Raw genomic sequence first — 16,428 nt, forward strand, 5'->3', positions numbered from 1 at the left:
TCTATAAGGTCTGTGCCCTGTTTGTTGCTCTCCCTTGAGGATCTGAACCCACCTACATAACTGGGGGGAGACAACCCCTCTTTCTTCCTTTGGGTTTGGAATAAACTAACGGCATCCTTCATTTACATTGCCCAAGAAGTGCCCCGAGACGTGCCCAGCTCGCAGAGTTCAGTGAATGAAGGATCAGATTTAGCCACACTCGCTTACACTTTACACGGCCCTGCTGCTAGATCTGGTTCGTTTTACAACTGGGTTACTGCTGCGTCTTGCAAGGTCCCGTCCCAAAAACTTTCTGGCGGATTCTTTGGCTTCCTTAGCTTCAGGGCGTAGCAGCGCAGCGCTGCCTCCTCTCTCGTGGGCAGTGTGCTAGTCCCTGAAACGGGGAAAACTCCATTCCGAGGGGCTGCGCTCAGGAAACGGCTCTCTCCTCAGTAATTGGCCACGGCTCCTCCATGTGTTATATTAGCATAAAGAGACGCAGCTGGCAAAGTAACCACTTGGGGGCCAAAACGGACTGTGCGTCAGAGCCCTGGCTGGGGAGGGGAAACGGGATTATTTTGGGGGAAGAAAAAAAATAAGAGTAAGACTCGAGAAGCATGCAAGTCAATTTGCGCCAATGGCCCCCAAAGCCGGCATGCCTGCGCTGGGCTGAGGGCAGAGCTACCACGGGCTGGCTCGCGAGCGATGGGACTGAGACCTGGAGGCACCCGGCTCTCCGAGGCCTTCTGAGCTGGGGAGGGGGGGGGGGCGTTATTATTGCTGGCCTCGCAGCCTTGGCAGGGATGGTCGCTGCAGACTGGGAGTGAGCTACGGGCAAAGCCAAGCGAAGTGAGCGGGCGCTTTGGCAGCCCGTCCGTCAAGGGGTGGCGAGGCAAAGGGGAATCAGCTGCCAGCGCGCGTCCGGACCCCGCGCCACTGTGAGAGCCGCCCTGCAGCTTTCACTGAAGACGTGAAAGGCGTCCGGGCATGTGAGGAGCAAACGAGCAAGAGCGCAGGGCACAGCAGAGCCGGGGCGAGAGGAAGGAGGGCAGGACTGGAGGAGGTGTGTCTGGAAGGAGAAGGGAAGGAGCCGTGTCAGCAAGGAAGAAGAAGGCAAGAGGGAAAGGCCGGAGGAGGGGTGTGTGGAGGAAAGGACCGGAGCTTCAGCTTTCTCTGTCCTCAGAGTGATTCTCCCCCAGCGGCCCCTCATGCACAGATAGCGAAGCACCCGCGGAGCGGAGAGGCTGAAGTTTGAGGAGGGCAGAGGCTGTGTTGCCGGGCGCAGGAAGGGGTGTTCCCCGGATCGGAGGATGGCGACCGAAGGGGGAGCCGGGCTGGCCAAGTCCGCCGTGGAGAAGCTGTCCGATGCCATGGGCGAGAAGACCAAGCAGCTGGGCACGGCCATGCAGGACGTACACCGGCAGCGGCGGCTGATCCTGGTCATCGTGTGCGTGGCCCTCTTCCTGGATAACATGCTCTACATGGTGATCGTGCCCATCATGCCGAGCTACCTCGCCATGTGGGAGGCCGAGATCCCCGCCCGGGAGAGCAACGCCAGCGGGGCCAACGCCAGGGGGGCCAACGCCAGCTGGGCCACGTCCGTGCTGGGGCCCGGGTATCCCCCGGAAAACGAGGACATCAAGATCGGGGTGCTCTTCGCTTCCAAGGCCATCCTGCAGCTGCTGGTGAACCCGCTGAGCGGCACCTTCATCGACCGCGTGGGCTACGACATCCCGTTGCTGATCGGCCTCACCGTCATGTTCCTCTCCACCATCATCTTCGCCCTGGCCGAGAACTACGCCACCCTCTTCGCCGCCCGCAGCCTGCAGGGGCTGGGCTCGGCCTTCGCCGACACCTCCGGCATCGCTATGATCGCCGATAAGTACACCGAGGAGTCGGAGCGCAGCCGGGCCCTGGGCATCGCCCTGGCCTTCATCTCCTTCGGCAGCCTGGTGGCGCCCCCTTTCGGCGGCATCCTCTACCAGTTCGCCGGCAGGCGGGTGCCCTTCCTGGTGCTGGCCAGCGTTTGCCTGCTGGACGGCCTGCTGCTGCTCACCGTCATCAAGCCCTTCGGCAGCCGGACTCGGGAGAACATGCTCGTGGGCACCCCCATCCACAGGCTCATGATCGACCCCTACATCGCCGTGGTGGCCGGCGCCCTCACCACGTGCAACATCCCCCTGGCCTTCCTGGAGCCCACCATCGCCACGTGGATGAAAAAGAACATGGGCGCCTCGGAGTGGGAGATGGGGGTCACGTGGCTCCCCGCCTTCTTCCCTCACGTGCTGGGCGTCTACATCACCGTCAAACTGGCCGCCAAGTACCCGCACCTGCAGTGGTTCTATGGGGCCCTGGGCATGGTCATCATCGGGGCCAGCTCGTGCACGGTGCCCGCCTGCCGGAACTTCGGGCAGCTCATCGTCCCGCTGTGTGGCATTTGCTTCGGGATCGCCCTGGTGGACACGGCCCTGCTGCCCACGCTTGCCTTCCTCGTGGACTTGCGCCACGTGTCCGTCTACGGCAGCGTCTATGCCATAGCGGATATCTCCTACTCCGTGGCGTATGCCCTGGGGCCCATAGTCGCCAGCCAGATCGTGCACTCGCTAGGCTTTGTGCAGCTGAACCTAGGCATGGGGCTTGCCAACGTGCTTTACGCCCCGGTCCTCCTGTTCCTCAAAAACGTCTGTCAAATGAAAGCCTCTCACTCCGAGAGGAACATCCTGCTGGAGGAAGGACCCAAAGGGCTCTATGACACCATCAAAATGCAGGAGCGCAAAGGCAAGGGGAAAACCCCCCATCCAGCAGGGGGGATGGAAGGAAATAGCGTGGACTCTTACCACAGAGACCTGACAGGGCCCTCGGAAGAGGACTCTTCAGACTATGAATACAGTTAGGCTACACGGAGCTGGCAGAACAAAGGTTAAAATGGGCGGGGGGGTTGTGAAAACATTATTGCCATCTGTTTATGTACCAATGTGCACTATATACAATTTAACCTTTGTCATGCTGTAATGGCTTTCGTCTTCTTCTCGACTTGTTGTAAGTTGGTATTTCCTTAGACACTGGCAGGGGAAAAATCACAAAGAAGACTAATTGAATGATGTATTTACATAAATCTGTGGTGGTCCTTCCAAAAACTTTTAGCTGAGGTCTCTTGTGCAAAAGTTTTCTCGAGTTGAAACTCTGTGTGGCATACTGTATATCTCTGTATTAGGGAAGTTTGTAATAAAATTCAGATTGTATATTCAGGGACTTAAATTTACTAAATCTTGTATATATGTACTGACACTTTCACTTGGTTTCATATTTAACAACAGCAACAAAAATCACATCGTATTATTTCTTCTTTGGGAAACAGCTGAAGCGCTGTAATATTTTTTCTGTTGTGCTGCTACCTGGTAAATGCAATATACTGTATCATGTGTAAGTCCAAATCTACAAGGATAATATCTGAATAAATGAAGTTTGAGGGGTCCATGGTCTTTGTTTCATTGTTTTTGAGAGCAAGGATATTACTCTAACAAATATCAAGAAATTCCCTATAACATCAACCTCGTTTATTTCTTAAGACCGATTCAATAAAGATAAAACCCTGGGGTGGAATCTCTGTCAATCTTTGAATTCTATGTAAAAATATTCCGACAGAAAATGTATACTGAATTGCAAACACGGCATCAAACATCGCTGCGTACAGTGTCTTGGTATTAAGGTATTGGGGTTTTTTTGTTTGTTTTTTTAAACACAGCACTTTTCCAATAAAGACTTTAAATACTCAGATGCTTCCGAATTTTGCATTTTCCGCAGGTAGATTTACGGTAAGGAAAATGTACTTTGCCCAGAATGTAGTCCCGTCTATATCACATAATTATAATCTATGGGGATAAAATACACAATAATACCTAGCTCTTATACAATGCTTTCTATAGATCTCAAAGCGCTTCACAAAGGATGTCAGTATCACGGGCTGAAAAGGGCGCAAGTGATTTATTCAAAGGTATCCGAATGATAGAACCCTTTGGTCCAAACGCAAATATGAAACCTAAGTTTACATTTTTTCCCCCTATAAATTTCCCCCTGGCTTATAGGTCGCTATAATACATCGTTTATTTAAATGTCCATCCATCTATTAGACAAAACAAACGGCTTCTTTTCTAAAAAATAAAGAATCCACTATGAGAGTGTATATTAACTGATGTAGTTCCTTCTAGGTTCCTAGAAAAATGAAGAAGAAACATAGCAAACCATTCATCAATTTCACTTGGTCATCAAGGTCTCTGATTGACATAGGGCGTTATGATAGCAGCTTTCGGAGCCTGAGAGTCCCTGCTCAGAGGAACAAATAATGAAAACGCTGCTTTGTAGTGGCATTTCGGTTTCGGTAACAAAGAATCAATAATGACCGTAGGACCAAGTTGAGTCCCACATTTATAAAATAAAGCTCAACTTTGGCAATTGCCAAAAAGAAGAAGATTTAAGGATGTAATAAATCTTTTCGCTCAGAGTCAGATAACTGAGATTTCTCTGGCATCCTTCCATAGTGCTATTGGTAATAGAATAAATCTTATGACTTTTAGTTCCTGTTACTGAAAACTTACCTTCTTTACAGTGTGCCTAGATTCAAATGATCATTTGCGTGTGTGTGTGCGGGTAAGGAGGTTCAGCCAGTTTAGCAATATTTACAAACCCAGGGACTGCACACTAATCAAACACCCACATTCTGATTTCATTTTAAACCAGCCGAAAAAGAGAGGGCTTACCTTTTTCAGGACAGATAATTCGTAAAAAAAAAAAAAAAAAAAAAAAAAAGCGCCCGCTGACTTGTCCCGCTATGACCCAAGGGGATCAAATAATTTCTCTACAGAACTCCTATTCTTATTATTCAAAACCCTTTGATTAACCATCTCCATCAATAGACTAGTACTACTTTAAACACTGGTGCAGAGGGTACTTAATAAGCTCTTTCGAAATGCACTGCCAATTGCTCCTTAGAATGAAACCCGCACCCCCGGGGCTAGCGGGCTAGAAATTTAGAAATAAGACGTGACTCCATTCTAACGAACGCGGGGAATAAAGACCTGACTTGGTCAAAGGAGAAGCGTAGGGTGACCAGATGTCCCGATTTTATAGGGTCTTTTTCTTATATAGGCTCCTATTAACCCCCACCCCCGTCCCGATTTTTCATATTAGCTGCTATTGTTTAAGGGGTGGGGGGCGGAAGAACTTGCATTACAACTGAATTAAAGGCAGAAAAAATGGGGAACTGAATTTTTCCTTGGAGTCAGAGCTGTTTATTTCCCTCCCACTCCCCTACCCCCAGTAAAACCGTTAATCATATAATGAACGCCAAAGAAAAGAACTTTAATTAAAGCTTGGAAGCGTTGCCCAGGAGAGGCGCTATCCTTCAACGTGCTCCTTTAAGGGCTGGAGAGTATTAAGGATTCCCAATGGGGCCGAGGAAGCAGATCAGGAATCAGGAGGGGTCAGTGCACATGTATATTGCGTACCCAGTTGCGTGTCTGCCCTTTTCCCTTCCCAGACAGCCGCACGTGGCAGGTTAATCTGCGATCCAAGCAACTAATGGCCTAAAGAAAATGTGGCTTTATCAAAGTCAGCGCAGAAGGGGGACCCTGCCTCCCCTGCACCAGTTTTCCACTCGGAAAGAGGCGCCCTCCGTTTGAAATACACGCCACGAGGCGAGGCCCAGTAACTTCTGACAACAACCCCCTCCCGGGCACTAGTCGCTGAGAGAGGCTAGTGCCATGTTGCTTTTAAATGCACAGTCTGCTGCTGGGCTAGGGACAGCAAACAACGCAAAACCCCTGCCGCTGGCCCCGGAGAGGAGGATGCTCTCCTCGTGTCCAGCCTGTAGGAAAGCTGAACTCTAGCTGGAGGATGGTTTGAGGTTGGGTTGGGTTGCTTTAGGGGAGGCCACTCAGACTGCACGAATAGGAAGGGAGGGAGGGAGGAGTTAGCCAGGCAGACCTGGGGAGGCTGAACGAAGAGGTTCTCCCAACGCCAGTGTGTGTGTCCAGAAGGAAAGGGAGACATGAAAGTACCTTGGACAGAGCAAAAGCAGGCTCCAAAGCCTCCACATTGCCCAGAGCGCTTCTGAGCCCGCAAGAAGCGTTTTGAAGCCTGAAATATCCACCCCCCACGTTTCCCTCTGCTCCTGACATTTGTGTTTGAGACTTTGACTTCAATCAACTCGCTGGAACAGGTAAGGGGTGTTCAGCCGCTCGCTGGCACTGATGCACTCAAGAGCTGTTCGCACTCACGTCAGGGGTGCGTGTCAGAGGCTCTTTAGCTTCTGCCTTTTCCTACCTTTGCACCAGCCAGATGTGCCTTTCTCACACCAGTGTGTGTGCGCGCGCGTTGTAATCATTTTGCAGCAGACACTGTTCTGTAGAATGACACCCTGCGAACAAACCCAATCTCCAGTCCCTGCAGAATGGCCGGGGAATCGGCTAAAGACATTTGAACCAGCTCGTTCATTTAGCCGGGAGGCGACTAAAACCAGAAGAGGGGGAGGAGTGGGAATATTTACATCCGTTTTTACACGTTGTAGACGCCTCCAGATTATAATCAATTTAACACCTCGAGCGCAGAGCAACGGTAAGGGGAAGATTTGACTTTTATTGCTGTTATTAATTTGCTCTGCTGCTAACCATTTATTATGTTGGTGTAGTTGGCAAGTTCCATTAATCCCTGTCTATTCCAGCGCGTTAAACCATCTCCTCAAAGGGGCTGGCTGCAGGCAGCATCTTTGCTGTCCCTTTAAATATTTATACAGGCTGCCTCCTCCCATCAGAGCTCAAGAGCTTGGAAGATCGGGAAGATTGTCAAGGTGTCCGAACCAGGGCTGGGTCTATAACTCAGTGCTCCGCCCTTCCTGAGCGCTTCCTTGGGGACACCAGTGTCTCTGTGAATGGGTTTGTAACAGACGAATCCGCCTCCAAGTGGTGCCAGCCCCAGAGGTGGCTGCACTAACACCACCGCGGCGAAGAGGAAAGGCTGGGACCAGGGGCGGGTTCTGGACTCAGGTGGAAGATCCAATCTCGATAGCAAACCCTTTCCCCAGGACTCGGGGCAGGTGGGAGTTTGCCTGGCTCCCGAGCAATTCCAGGCTTTCCGCGCCCAGCAGACACAGTCAGTGACAGCAGCTTAGTCCAGTTACTTTCAGCACAGCTGGAGCGCAATAACTTTTTATTCACTTTAGAAACTCAACGAGGGTGTTCTGCGCCTGCCCCCGCCAGCGCAAAGCCTAAGGTTTATCTCCTGCTTTCCGCGGTCACCCATTGCTATAGCCTCCCTCGGGATCGCCTAGAAAGAAACCGGGGAAGGAGGGTGAGAACCGAGAAGGGATGGACGCAGAAGCCCAATGGATGGAAAGGGGATCAGCCAGGGGCAGGGCCAGAGAGGCTCCAGCGGAGATGGGAAGGGGCAGAGGAAGGAGGAAGCAGGATAATGCCGGCTGCGGGCAAAGCGAAAGCTAAAGGTAACCGCTGGCTTGGGAGAGCAGCGAGAGATCCGGGCTCCAGGGGCTGATCAGCTGGAGCGGCCCTCCGCCCTGTAACCCGGAGCGGTCACCCGCTCCCCCTTCCAGTGCCCCCTGCGGGAGCCCGCACCCCTCACCCGCACCGCCCCCTGCCCTGGAGCCCAGCCCAGCGCGCAGCCCTCTGCAGCAGCCCGAGGCACAGAGCTCTCCGCCCTGTGCTGTCCAAGGGATTGAGGCCTTTGTGCGGAGACCTTCCAATGCCTCCTCTGCGCGCCTACTCCCTAGCCAATATTCCCTCTCTCGCTTGCTCTCGGGCAGCGGCAAATTTGCTGTTTGCCCCACTGCCTTCCCCAGCCCAGCGGTGGCTGCACCCCAGTAGCGCTGGGCAGCTTGTCGGGATCCCACCCAACACTGCCAGAGAGGAAGGTTAGATGCTGGGTTCGCACTAGTAGCTCTCATTCCGTCGTGGGTAGGTATTCCACCCACGGGCTATAGCCCTCGAAGTCGTCTTTCCCCTCCCCAGCTGACTTCGCGGATCCTGGAGTTGTTCATCTGGCATACCCTGGGCCTGGCTGCGCAACCCTTGAGAGGCCTGGTTAGCACGCTAGAAAACAGGGCCTAGGAGTGCTGAGGGTCTCTCACAAAGTGCTGAAAGCCCTCAATCCCCATTGAGGTCATTGGGAGTTGAAGTGGATCAGGACCTTGTAAGAGACACTTGGCATATTGAGGGATCAGGCCCATTGCTCATTGAGACACATTGTAAAAGACCTACTGGGTCAACTTGATCTATCTCATAGCAAATCCAGGATTGTTGCCTGCCTTGTGTACTATTTCTTGCAATGTAGCTATAAATGTCTCAAGGGATGAAAGCTTAACGACTTCACTCTTCAATTTCTCCTAACATGGTGCCTAAATGTTCCCCTTCATAATTTCATCCCAGTACTTATATACCCTTCCACCACATGAAATAGTTAAAGAAGTCTAATATGAAAAAGAAGAGCAAAAGATTTAATTGTGATTTCGTACTAGTCATCATATATCAAGCAATGGCCATATGACTGGCTGAGACTTAAATTAGGCATTAAATAGCCCTGACTTTAGCCTTTCCAAACATTTAACAAGCCATAGTAATGCATAGCTCAAAGTGCATACTCTTGATAACAAAGAGACTAAGCATGATTGGTTGTGAGCTGCTTGTGTAAAACTACCACTACAGTATAAATTGCAAGAAGTAATTTTAACTGATAGCTAAATCTTATCTATTGACTCCAATAATGAGTTGGAAACAAATCCAAATAAGTGGATTAGATGGGTCAGTCTTTCTCTGTTATCTGCTAAAGAAGATGTCAGTCCTCTCTGTTGTGGATTTTTGCTGCTGTTTTGAAGTACGATGAACGAACACTACATGATTCCTGCAAATGTCAGCATCCTGCTGAAAAACATGGAGTTAACTGAAGGAACAGTGTGAGTGTACTTCAGCCACCCATAATCAAAGACATGAAAATTAATTTTTGGTCCAATAACTTTGACAATGTTCCTTTCAATCAGAGAGAGTAACTATAAAGTCATCTTGCTTTTCTCTGGGATTTTCCATCATTGGGGCAACATTTGTCTTCTTTGTACAACAACATTTAAGTGAAGTCAGGATTTGTGAGAGATGCTAGATTGACAGCATTTGCGACTGAAAGTGAGACTCTATCCACAGAAGAGACAAAACAAAAGCAACTACAGTGTCAGCTTTCCCATATTACTCCAAGTCCTTGTACATGATACATATTGTTCTTCATGTCCACTGAAGGAAGGACAAGAAGTAATGCGCTTAATCTGCAGCAAGAGAGTTTTAGTTTAAATATTAGAAATAACTTTCTAACTCTAAGGGTAGTTAAGCACTAGAACAGGCTTCCAAGGGAGGTTGTGGAATTCCCATCACAGGAGGTTTTTAAGAACAGGTAGGACAAACAACTGTCAGGGATGATCTACATTGACTTAGTCCTGCCTCAGTGTAGGGGACTGGACTTGATGACCTGAGGTCCCTTCGAGCCATACATTTCTATGATTCTATGATTTTATTAACCCCAGGGGCTTTGCCTTTGCTAGATTTTTCCACAGACAAAGAACAAACATGTACTTTGAGATTGCATGACATTTATTTCAACTTAAAGGAAACAATAAGGAAAGAAGGAAAGTCTATCTGCAAGAGCACCACGTGTGTACATCCTCAGCACAGGCTGCAGCAGTTTCAAAGATAAACTGGCTGCTCTGTCTTTGAACATAGGTTTTTACGAATTTAAAGGCAGTACACAGAGAACTAAGGCATCACAGTTTCACACGCCACAGACTTCAGTGAGCATTACAGAAAGTTTAAATTCTTTTGTTTTTCGAGTTTATGTTGTTCGCTTAATGGTTCGCAAATACTAGGGAGCTGAGTGGTACTGTGGGTTAATGCAGCCTTTCAAATCATAATATCTATGATAAAGCACATCACAGATCAAAAAGAGTTTGATATGCTTCATTCCAGTGCCCTGTAGAGATCCACCAGTGTTTTAAAACCTATCTCACAATACGGCACATGTGTCAGTCTGTTCAGCAAAGGCTCTCGACTGGAATCACAGAAAGGGATGCAAATGACACTTTTTTGGCAGAGCTGTGCAGAGGCCAAAAGACTGGAATAGCAAAGATGACATAGAACCATCGGGACCTCAACAGGTCATCAGGTCCAGCCCCTTGCGCTGAAACAGGACCAAGTAAACCTAGACCATCCCTGACAGGGGGTTGTCTAACCTGATCTTAAAAACCTCCAGTGATGGGGATTCCACAACCTCCCTTGGAAGCCCATTCGAGAGCTTAACTACCCTTAGAGCTGGAAAGTTTTTCCTACCATCTAAACTAAATTTCCCTTGCATAGAGCTGTGTGAGGGAAATAACCCCAGTGCCTTCCACAGCATGCCCAGTTATTCATCCCTCACTTTCATACACAAAAATTCTCCTACCAATTTTTTTAAAACCCCATTGTAGCAATAATGCCACTACCTTGCATTTGTATAGTCACAAGTATTTTATAAACATTGAAAGTTCTCTATCTACTTGATCAACATCTATTTATTTTACTTGTGGGGTGGCATCAGAGTTTAGGCAGCTTTGCAAATGCTGGCTGGCAGAAGTCTAGGTGTCCAAGGGATTTAGGTGCCTACCAGGTTTGGCAGCTGCTGAGCAGCAGCTTTGAAAATGTCAGTGACACCTGAATTGAGAGGAAGCATCTGGGCCTGTCTGCACACAAAAGTTGGACTACCTTAACTATACCACTATAGCTAAAGCAGCCCAATCCACTAATGTGGATGCAGCTATACCAATATATCTGCTTATATTAGCATAGTTTATTCCTGAATGGGAAGGAGAACAAGCTATACCGGTATAAGGCTGTGTCACAGGTAAAAGAAAGGATGGTCCAATGGTTAGGGCACTCACTCGGGGCTCAGGAGGTTCAATTTCCCGCTCTGCCACAGACTTCCTCTGTAACCTTAGGCAAGTCACTTGACACTTACTTACCTCACAGGTGTGTTGTGAGGAAAAACACATTAAAAGAGTGTGAGGTGCTCTGATACTGTGGTAACAGGGGCTCTGGAAGTACCTTGGATAGAATATACTGGCATAACTGCATCCTCAATAGGGGTTGTACTGATATAACTATGTCAGCAAAAAGTCACACCCCTGACTGACATAGTTATATTAGTACAAAAGTTGTCTGCAGACCAGGCCTAACTCTGAAATGGGGTGACATACTCCGAAGCAAATTAGACCGACAAAATAAAGCGCATCAAACCTGGCAAAAGAGAACCCGTTACGTGCATGGGATATTTCTATAAAAATGAATTTATAGAGAAATGCAACAAATTGAATGACAAAGTAATATCCAAAGGATTCGATTCAGTTTACTTTAGATATTGTAGTTCTGTTTCTCTTCAGTTTTGCATTCTTAAGCTTCAGTGTATGTTTGCAAAGGGAACACTATCTATTGTGCACATTTTGGTAATAACTGTCACCTACTTGGCTTTAAATCTTTTCCATTTCCAGAACCGAGGTGTGCTGTTCTGTAAGTGCCCCCAACTGGCTTCAATTTCTGGCCTCAGTAAAAGATATCAAAAGAAATGCAAGGATGCCTGTGCTAGAGAAACCCACACAGAAGGAAAAAGGTGCATGCAGCAAAGATGAGACAGTAAGTGACTGTTTTTGGACAAAAATAAAACAGAGTTGGATTAAAGAAAGATGATTTTTAATTATTATCAATAGGAGCAGTGTTATCAGTGAAACTCAGTGGTAAATACAAACACTATTCCTGACCTCGTTTCTTGATTTTTGGAAAACAATGATCACTTGCAACAGTCTAGTATCAAGACCTTAAACTAGTCTTAGCACTTTTCGTATTCAAAGTGCAAACAATTCATCCTCACCAGGCCCCTGTGAGCATTACTAGGTAGTTATGTATTATTATCCACATTCTACAGATGGAGAAACAGAGACCAACAAAAAAAAATAGAGCAGATTCTTTACAACAGAGTCTGAAATGGCCAATGTTAATTTCTTACTACAGGCCACCTATCAGTTTCACATACAACTCGTCTGTGAGACAGATGAAATATGAAAAATATTAAAGAGTTAATGCATTGATCTAGGGAGCTTAGGCCAGTAATTCAGATGAGTATGCCCAAAATTAGTTACCTAAGTCCATCAAGTGTGAAACTTTTGGCCTTAGTAAAGACGTGGAACTAACAGCAATGTTACTTGGACAAAACACGATGGAACCAGAGTATCTAACATCATCAGGACATAAACATTTCCATGCCCATTACCACTGAACTGCTCAAATAAATTCCAAAGGAGGTTGTATGCCTGTATTGTGCACCAAATGGACAAAAATCACAGTGAGACCGCTTAATTACTTTTTCACTTATGATGTATATAGATGCATTACAGGCTGAACTGGCCCTTCATCTTCATCAATTAATTCATCCCATCACATGTTTCATGGGTAGCTAAGTATTATCTCCATTTTAGAGATGGGGATATGCTCAGATGAAAGCCAAAACAAAAGAATGAATAGCTATTATAAGAACTGATCCACACAAACATCCCATTGTATGAGAAATACTAATGGGTGGGTATGGATGGTTTCACTAGGTGAAAATCAATTTCAGGACTCTGAGGCCATCGTACACCTTTCTGGGAACTACACTTGTGCTTTCTGATAGACTCAAAATCCTTCATATTTTTCCATCCTTCCATGGATCTCCACTTTATTTGTCCCCTCCACCATACTTCTCTGCTCTTTTTATTTTTAATGAAAGCTCATATTTGTTTGGCTTAATTCCAACTTATAAAACAAAGTGATAATGTCCAAAAGTAATGCATGAGAACACTAAGGAATGCTGTTTGAGAGCCACCATTGGTTCATTATTGCATAGACAACTAACTATGCTCTTCATCAGAGATCTTACACACCCAAGTTATCTTGGGTCAACATCATCACTGATCCAACTCCACTAAAGTGACGCAGTTACACCCACAATGTTCAAAACAACAACTGCTACGAGATACCGCTAATGTAAAATATACAAGGATCCCATTGGAATTCATTGATACTGCACATGGCATGCAGATTTATTAGAAAGATGAGCCAGACATAGACAGTAGCTACTAAAGGAATCTCCCCAGGAGAATTAAAGGGGTCCAAAAGGGAAGTTTTCTTAAGGTGGCGGAAACCTTTTCTAGAGAAATAGGTCATGTGGTCCTCCAATATTTCCCCTTTTAGTCGCCCTAAAAGAAAAGCTCTGTGCATGTATCCCTGAAAATCAGTCTGCATGTTGAAGACAGCACCAACTAATTCCAAAGGAAACTCTGCATATTTTCAGATAAACTTGGTAAGATTCCAGTGCCATCAGGAAGGCTTCCCTTAAAGAGAACTTTACCTCTTCCTGGGAGATTTCTTTAAGCATTGCCTTCATCTGGCTCATCTTTCTAATACAAAGAAGAAAAAACATTTTCATGCTATTTCTATAGCACTTAGCGCAAAAAAATGTGTGATAGAAATGACATTTGGGCAAAGCTAGGAGTATGGGCTTGGTCTCAGATAATAACATCTCAAAACCAAGATCCAATCCAAACCTATATATTCCTCTAAAATATTCACATCATCTGTTGTAACTCAACCAAAACCAAACAAATACTACAAATGCATAAAATTATTTACTGCTCCATCTTTTTATGATTAGACACTGCCCAAGCTTCCAGTGCCTCCACTGCAACAGACCTTGCACATGTACCTACAATGCGTGAAACACTTGATTCCAGAGGAGCAATTTAGGAAGACCAAGGCCATAGTAGAACGATTTGGAGGTGCAGGAGGCCTAGGAGAATCCTTACAGCAAAAACTTCTAGATAGAAGGGAGAAGACTGGAAACTGGGTAAGCAAATGCACATTAGAAAAAGAATGGCTTGTGTGTGAGGCTGCTCATTTATAAGTTATTTGTGATGTCCTACATGATTTACATGAATAACCTTTATATCAGGTTGCTATAAATCAGGTCACCTTTTTGGATCAAGTCCAGGAGTCAGACTAGATTAAAACGTGCTCGTGCTTTTACTCAGCTTCTATCCACAATCCCAGAAGGTTAGACTGGAATGTTTCTAAAATGACTAGCCACTGACATAGTTAAAAATGTAGATATTTGCAGTGCCATCATTAGATTTCAGGGTCAACAACTCAGTAGGATGGATGAGGGCAGTTCACATCTCTCAGGGCCATCGTTTTAAGCTATTTGCACACGCAGGCAGAGAGCGCTATATCCCTTTTGGAAGGCTCTCTGGACAGCCTTGTGCACTAGAAATTTTTTATTTAAAAAAAAAGTTTAAATTCTTCACAAACTGATGGGGCTACAAAAGGAATGTGGGCATGGTGTACTATTGGGTACCATTTCCGGCTGAACTCTGATCAAATCAAATTATTCTGGGCTGTATACATGGGGAACATGGTTTTAAAGAAAACTATTATTTGCTTTTCTGTATAGTATGTCAAAAGGTTTGCCTAAAATACCCTCTCTGCAGAAAAAAAAATTGTATGCTCCATGCTGAAGGCCTCAATCTTTAAACAATCTAGGTTTCTGCTCCCTAAAGCAGGAAAAGTTCAATACGTTATGGATAAATTGTGTTTGATCTTTGCAGACAGTTACAGGCCATCCATTCTGAAGCTGTCTCTACTGGCCAATCTGAAAAATGGCAGTAGTGACAGCATATTGGATAATGAATGAGTGACAGAAATTGTAACTAAATGGTATGTATTAAGGTTTATCCATATCATCTAGGAAGAGGATGAAATCCTGGTCCCACTAAAGTCAATGGAAGTTTTGCCCTTGATTTCAGTGAGGCCAGAATTTCCCCCCAGCTTTAGTGATATGATGCACATGAACCTTTGAACAATTAAAGTGTTCCTATATTCAGACCTAGATTGTAATGATGACATGACAGCTGGATTTCAAAAGCCGACACATTCCAAGTAAAAAAATCTCTCCCTGCTGTACAGACTACACATAGATATCATCTGCAAGTTGCACTGAATGGTCAAATCTCCTTTTGTTATTCTGTTCCTAAAATAATAATTAATCTTCTTGGTTGGAGAAAAAATACATTTATTAAATAAAAAAGTGTTTCTAATAACTATTTAAGGAGGGAGCTGATCATTCAAATAAGAAATGTGACCCGCCTGAAGGGTACAAGAATTATAGATGAGCCACATATAAGGCTTTTCTGAAATATCACAACATCCAGTCTGTCTAGTAAAAATAATCATTCAATTGTTAAGACAAACTAGAGTTATTTTAATTTGGAATTTAACTTCCCAGGAATAAAGCTTTGGCCTCTTCTCCTGAAGACTCCAGGGAATGTGGGGGAAGGAGTTATTTTCCGCATCTGTTCCAATAATGTTGAAAAAAATCTCAAAGGAAATCTTTTTCAGCAGATGCATAAATTCATAATTAGTTTTGCATAATTTCTCTGTTTATATTTACTGTACTCAAAGTGTGTCTGCTAAATTCAGACAGACAACTTGATTTTCCAAACAACTCTCTGTCTTCCAAAACATGGTGATCAGCAACAGCATGAAATAGTGGCTGGGGATATGAGAATGTCTTTGTTGTACTTTCAACTTCTGTACACAAATGCTTAGGAGGTCATTACTTGTGCTTGTATGGGCCAAGTACTGATAACAATCACACTCCGACATGCCAGCAGTTGATGTGCTTCTCTCCCTACCTCTCAATGGCATAATCCACCTACAAATTTGTTAAATTAAAAAACAAGCAAACACGCCATGCTGGAACTGCTTTGAAATTTTGACCTTCACATGGTCACGTGGACATAAATTTTCAAATGACTGGTGTTTTAGATGACTCAGTTTTGGAGGTTCCCACTTCAAATAGTCCCGATGATCAGATAATGCTAAGTACCATCCCCCTCTTAAAATCAGTCCCTTTGAGGTTTCTTACATTGGGCATCCAAAAACTCAGGCACCCAGAATCACTAGTCACTTTTGAAAATTTAGGTCCTGTTGTTGTTTGTTTTTAACTACATTGCCTGTCTTATTTGGGCCCTGATCTTGCAACTGATGGCATGTAAGTGGACTGCTGCACATGCATGAAGCCCCATCGACTATTATAGGGTTCTGCGTAGGCTCAGAATTCCACCCATCCACTATTATCTGCAGGATCTTAGATTATTAAGTTCGCTGGCGCTATGTATATCTCTACATACTGCACAGCAGTAAATACACTGAAGGTGCTTGATAGATAATAAAAATAGCATCTGGGCAATATCAACCAACATTTGTACCAACTATCTGCAAAAGGAAAGCCTACACTGGTTAAATTCTATCCATCCTTGAACATACAGTTGGTGTCATTAAGAAA

At 45.7% G+C, this 16,428-nt stretch overlaps 2 protein-coding genes across 2 annotated transcripts in view; both read left to right on the plus strand.

Moving 5' to 3' along the window:
- The first annotated feature begins 512 nt into the window (after positions 1-512).
- SLC18A3 (solute carrier family 18 member A3) lies at positions 513-3,454 on the plus strand. The gene has a single exon (XM_005294018.4). It carries the CDS (start codon positions 1,290-1,292, stop codon positions 2,871-2,873), a length of 1,584 nt encoding a protein of 527 aa, XP_005294075.1. The 5' UTR covers positions 513-1,289; the 3' UTR covers positions 2,874-3,454.
- Positions 3,455-6,018: 2,564 nt separating this feature from the next.
- Positions 6,019-16,428, plus strand: part of CHAT (choline O-acetyltransferase) — a 47,615-nt gene continuing 37,205 nt past the window's right edge. The window contains exons 1-3 of the mRNA XM_005294017.4: positions 6,019-6,196; positions 11,546-11,687; positions 13,741-13,932. Of these exons, the coding sequence (XP_005294074.2) occupies positions 11,628-11,687; positions 13,741-13,932 (252 nt within the window). The 5' untranslated portion in view covers positions 6,019-6,196; positions 11,546-11,627. The remainder of the gene's footprint in view (positions 6,197-11,545; positions 11,688-13,740; positions 13,933-16,428) is intronic.

The sequence above is a fragment of the Chrysemys picta genome, chromosome 7 (assembly GCF_011386835.1).
Source record: "Chrysemys picta bellii isolate R12L10 chromosome 7, ASM1138683v2, whole genome shotgun sequence".
Lineage (NCBI taxonomy): Eukaryota > Metazoa > Chordata > Testudines > Emydidae > Chrysemys > Chrysemys picta.